The 5,638-nt window shown below is 50.1% G+C and overlaps 1 protein-coding gene across 1 annotated transcript in view; it reads right to left on the minus strand.

The window, feature by feature from the left end:
• Positions 1-107: 107 nt before the first annotated feature.
• The window catches only part of katnb1 (katanin p80 (WD repeat containing) subunit B 1), a 13,871-nt gene continuing 8,340 nt past the window's right edge, over positions 108-5,638 (minus strand). Inside the window, exons 11-19 of the mRNA XM_008292078.1 lie at positions 5,179-5,327; positions 4,631-4,681; positions 4,462-4,526; positions 3,931-4,140; positions 3,704-3,853; positions 3,176-3,252; positions 2,937-3,011; positions 2,582-2,698; positions 108-1,337 (exon numbers count right to left, since the gene is read on the minus strand). Of these exons, the coding sequence (XP_008290300.1) occupies positions 1,196-1,337; positions 2,582-2,698; positions 2,937-3,011; positions 3,176-3,252; positions 3,704-3,853; positions 3,931-4,140; positions 4,462-4,526; positions 4,631-4,681; positions 5,179-5,327 (1,036 nt within the window). The 3' untranslated portion in view covers positions 108-1,195. The remainder of the gene's footprint in view (positions 1,338-2,581; positions 2,699-2,936; positions 3,012-3,175; positions 3,253-3,703; positions 3,854-3,930; positions 4,141-4,461; positions 4,527-4,630; positions 4,682-5,178; positions 5,328-5,638) is intronic.

A 5,638-nucleotide genomic window follows, 5' to 3' on the forward strand; every position in this document is an offset into this window, starting at 1 on the left:
TGTTCAGGACACTTTTCCCACTATAGTATAGTATGTCGTAAACGTCGGACCGACCATTTCATTGTCTGACTCTTCTTCCATTGGCTGCTTTAAACAAAGACTCCAGACATCATTTAGCTCTTTATTTAAATAAACAGTAATAACTGTACATTTAAACACTGAATATGAGTGAATAGTAGAAAAGTGAAAACTTGTGCACGTCAGAAAGTGTCAAAGTTTAGTGTTTGTCTGGTTTCCTCCTCAGAGCTCGACACCATCGACTGAAACATGAGTTCATATGAATCACAAAGAGTCCATCCAGCCTGAGAGCCTCCAGACTGAATCCGTCTGCAGCGTCAGCGGTGGGGAAAATATATTTACCATTATTTATGTCTGATTCAAAGCTACACCAGCAACTTAGCTTAGCTTAGCATACAAAGCAGAAAAAGTGTCCATCCAACAGCAGCTGCAAACAGATCAGTGTGACGTCGCTCAGAAACTCAGGCGTGAAGCTGAATGTGAACATCTGTAGTCGGGCTGCAGCTGGTGATGAACATCTGGACGAACCAATCAGCTGTTTGGTCATTAAATGGCAGAAAACTGTGAATGATGTCGGTCAGTGTTTCCTGAAGCAACAAAAGTCTTGTCCAAAGATCATCGGTTTACAGTCAGAGAGGAGAAAAGGAACCAGAAAATATTCACATCAGGAGCCGCGATCAGAGTAAGGCTGTTATTTAACCCAACAGAACCGCTGGGTTCTGTCTCACACGAACAGAACAATGGCTGCTGCTGGGTTCTGTCTCACACGAACAGAACAATGGCTGCTGCTGGGTTCTGTCTCATGCTGGACAGACCTGAGTTGGGTCGGGATGCTCTTGGTTCGTTCGTTCTGTGCAGCAGCTCAGACAGCAGCTGAGAAACGTTTGATTGTCTTTTGTGTTCGACAGGAAACAGAAGTGAAGCCGATCTCAGACTCTCCACCCAGAACCAAAGGTTTCTGAGCCGAATCTGGTCTGACGGCACTCAGCAGGATTCTTCTGCTGGTTCTGTCCGTCTAGTGGAGCAGGTGGATCAACGGGTGGAGACCGGACTCTCCGTCTTCTCCTCTGATTCTGAGGGAGACCAAGGATTTCCTCTGAGCTGGAAGCAGATCAACATCTTCATGAGCGTTTCTTCTCCTGGAGGCTCCGTCGCTGCAGAACAACGTCTGGACCTCTCAGAGCGAGTCGTCCAGCGGCGCCATCAGCAGCTGCAGCTCTCTGAAGGCGCTGCCGTGGCGACCCACCTGCGCCGCCTTGTTCTTCACGATGTTGCTCAGGTTCTTCAGCTGCTTGCAGCACATCCTGCACTTCTGGTGTCTGCAAGAGAAGAAACATCATCACAGCCCGACCAGAACATCAGGAACGGACCTGAGAGAGCAGCACGGTACCAGGTCCATTTGGGACACATTCTGGTATTTTAGGGGCCGTTTCTAACTGACGTAGTCAGAAGTTTGAGTGATTTGTGTAGAAGCTCAGTGAGTCCAGCTTGTTGAAGGACTTCTACACTAACCTCCACCTCCAGCCTCGTCCTTCACATGAAGCTCATCAGAGGCTCCAGCAGCTAAAGCTAAAGTATGTTTGAGTATAAAACTGTCTCTTTACGTCCTCACAGCTCAAAGCTGCTGCTGCTGCGACTCTTTACTGCAGTAGAAGCACCAGTACACGGGTTCTAATGGTCCAGGAGGAGCTGAACAACACCAGCTTGTCTGCAGAGTGTTGAAAGAGCCGGTCCTGTTCCAGGTCTGAAGGTGGTGAGGAGACCAGCTTCTGTCCTGCTGGAGCCTCTGGTCTCCTGCAGGACAAACTAAAAACCTCCAACGGCTCCTCTGGTCACAGCTGTACCTCCATAAGTGAAGCTCTGCAGTGACGTTAACACTCGGCTCCTTCACAGAGATTCAGAGGAACGAGAGCAAACCGTGAACATGGAGCTAAACCTGAAACGTCCTGCAGCTCTACAACAAACAGGTTTCTACATGGATGGTTTTAAATGCTCGTCTTCATCTCCACATTTATCTGGTCCATGTTTGAATCCAACCGTCTGAAACTCTGCAACTAAAGCACTCCTGGATCTTTAATGAGAAACTGCTCATTAAAGTCTGACGGTCAACTCGTGGAAATTGGTCCAAAAGTTCAAGTTTGACTATTTAGACATTGAACGAATCACTTCAGACAGAATTAAGTCCTTTGGTGGCAACGTTTCAGTAAAATTGAAAAGTTTTCGGTTATTCTGAAACAGGTTTTGACATTTTGGACAATTCTCAACTCATTGTAGATTTTTTGGCCATTTGACATCAGTTCTGTCATTTTGTACAAACTTTGGATAAACTTTGGACAATTTGTGAGAAAAATGAGGAAATATGGGGGAAAGTCGTGCAGATGTTCCATCACATCACTTCTAGCTGCTGAGTTTCAGGACGGATGAATGTCAGTGATCAGAACCAAACCTGTGATGCAGTCAGAAGAACGCCTGCTTTCAGTGCTGCAGCTGTGTTGCTTCTGTTCTATGGACCCGGTGGTTCTGACCAGCTGTCTGGAGGAACGGACCGGTTCCTGTGACTCACCGCTCCTCTCGCGTGATGTCGACTCCGACGGACGGCGTCGCCTTCAGCGTGTCTGAGATCAGCATCCAGAAGTGCTTCATAATGAGCTTCACGGACGTGCAGCCGGTCTGCATGTAGCTACGGAAACAAGGAGCAGGATGCTGATTGGCTGCTGGACAGTTTATACACAAACAGAAGTAAAGCTGAAAAGAAGCAGGAGCTGAACTACGGCGGGTCCATCTCTGGTCCCTGAGCTTCTCTGGTACCTTCAGTCCTTCCTTTGCCCACTGACTCCTTCACTCTGTTATTCAGGTTCTGTCCTCTAGCTGACAGTAACGGACTCAGATCTTAGTAAGGTGCAGACGGACAGACCCACCTCTCGTATTTGCTCTGCAGCAGCTTGTCGATCTGAGGCAGGATGGTCGTACACAGGTCCAGCTTCCATAGAGAGCTGAAACAGCAGCACAGACACTCATCATGCCACATGTAGAACCTGGTGGACTGACTGGACCTGCTGGAGTCACACTGCTCCTCCTGCTGGGTTAACGCTGTGTGTGTGTGTGTGTGTGTGTGTGTGTGTGTGTGTGTGTGTGTGTGTGTGAGAGAGAGACTCACGGCTGCAGGTTGATGATGTTCAGGATGTCCACCACGATGGACAGGTCGTTCATGGACACTGCAGCGTCCAGAGCACTCTGCACACAAACACCATCCAGTCACCACGTGAACTGTCAACATCTGTGTCACAGTTCTGTCGGGTCTCAGCAGCAGGACCTGGACCGGGTACTGATCACTGAACAGGAGCTGATGAGTTGCTGTGACTCTAACCTGACGACTAACGTTCAGTGTTGGAAAGTCTCAACGCTCAGCTCTACACAGACAGACTGAAGCATACAGGACACGACACCAAGACCTGGACCCGTCTGATCCAGCTACTCTTTGATCCGTCTGGACAGATGATCCATGATTTCTGCAGCTTCTGTCTCACAGCAACATATTCAGAAAGCCCTCGAGATGTTTGAAGATCTACTTGTTTTGTAAGAACACTGAACACAACATTTACACAGTGTGAGGCTGTGAGGAGGCCTTCGCTGCCACCAACTGGGTCCAGGTGAGAACTGCAGCTCAGAGGGGAGTGAGCCTCACCTTGATGTCCTCTCGGACCCACACGGCTCGGACCGTCTGCAGGTTCTTGTGTCGGCTGCTCAGCATCACACACATGGTGTCGTGGCCCTTCTTGATCTGGGACTGAGCCTCGTCGTCGCTCAGAGCTCCAGGTCTGTGGTTGGGGGACACCTGAAACCAAACAGGGTGTCAAGCAGAACAGAACCAACAGAAGCATCTCGACAGCAGAACCGCAGAGACCCACTCACAGGCAGGAAGTCGGCCACGTTGAGGCCGATGGGCTCGTTCCTGGTGCTCGGGATGATCTTGGGTTGGGGCTTCTGTTTGGCCGTGATGGCGGCAGGCTGGGGGGGGTTCTGGCTGGAGGAGGGCGGTCCCACCACCGAGGGCCGCTTCACGTTGGACACCACGGTGGGCTCCACCCTCTGGACCGGAGTGGAGGTGACGGGCTGAGGAGCCTGAAACACAACGTCCACGATCAAAGCAAACTCTGCTGCTGAAGACGGTTACAAACATCTGCTACTGACACACTGATGTGAGCTGCAGACACACAACTAGTAGTCACAACCACCAACTGACCACAAAGAGACACAAAACCACCACAAAGAGACACAATACAATCTTAAAGAAGCACCGCTGCGTCTCCTGCTGAGATGTTTCAGCTCTGGACCTTTCCAGACAGAGCCTCTGATGGACACACAACCTAACTGTGTGTCATTGTGTCTCTTTCAGTCTTATACGAAGTAGAACAACAGACTGAAGCTGCTGCGTTCACTGACCTGCACTTTGTCAGGAAAGGGAGACACCAGGTCCTTCAGCTGTCGGCCGATGGCCAGAACGGTGTCTGCAGAGGGAGAGACCATCAGCCAGCTGACTCCAGATGAAACCGATCAGTCAGACGAAGGAGACAATAAAGACAAAAGTTTGACCGATGGTGTCTTTACTCACCGTCCTCTGGAGGAGCAGGGAAAGGTTCTGATAACCTGGGAGGAGTACGAGCTGGAAGACACCAGAACTGAGTCGGTACCGAGCAGTTCAGACTCACATCAACAGTCAAAGAGAGAAACAGGAAGCAGAACAGAGACGACCATCACGTCCCTCAACACGCCATCAAGATGCAGCAGCAGGTCCAAAACAAGCAGCTCAGGACTAAACACTGCTATTGGTCACCTGATGGTGTCCAGGTGGAGAAACTCACCTGGTTCCAGGTAAATGTGATTCAGAACTCCTTACTTGACTAATGTTTGGTCTCTGAGCTGCTGCAGGACCTGATGGAGACTAGTGAGGCGTTCAGGGAACATCTGGAAACTGCAGTGTCTACTGATGACTGCGAGGCGTTTACTGAACATCAGTACATTTGAGCCGTCGCTGACTAATTCCACTTATCAGTGAATCTGTCGTTTTCAGAGCGGAGCTGATGTAAACGTATAAAAACCAGCTGTGGATCTCTAACCACACGTTCTGACGGTGAGGTGCAATGACGGCGGTCCACCTACAGATGGCGTTCTTCGGCTGGAAGATCTCCTTGTAGTCTTCGGGGTTGTGGATCTCCGCTGATGACAGTTTGTCGTCTGCTTCCTCCTCGCTGGGGCTCCGCCTCTCGCCTTCGGGGCTCCGCCTATCAGCCTCCGAATGCTGCTTCAACCTGATGACATCACAGCAGGTGAATTAGTGACATCACAGCAGGTGACAAAAGTCAACAGAAAACAGTTTGATAACTTTTATTCCAGCGTGTTAATAATAAATTCTCCTGTTTTATTCTGGAGGAGTGTCATTCAGAACGTTTTGCTCCTGACATCAGTGGTTGGTTGGGTTCAGTCGGGTTTCATTTAGCAGAACTTGTAGTTTCTTCAGTGTACAGGTGAGCTGCCCGCTGCCCGTACAGGTGAGCTGCCCGCTGCCCGTACAGGTGAGCTGCTCCGTACAGGTGAGCTGCCCCGTACAGGTGAGCTGCCC

The sequence above is a fragment of the Stegastes partitus genome, unplaced genomic scaffold (assembly GCF_000690725.1).
Source record: "Stegastes partitus isolate 25-593 unplaced genomic scaffold, Stegastes_partitus-1.0.2 Scaffold783, whole genome shotgun sequence".
Taxonomy (NCBI): domain Eukaryota; kingdom Metazoa; phylum Chordata; class Actinopteri; family Pomacentridae; genus Stegastes; species Stegastes partitus.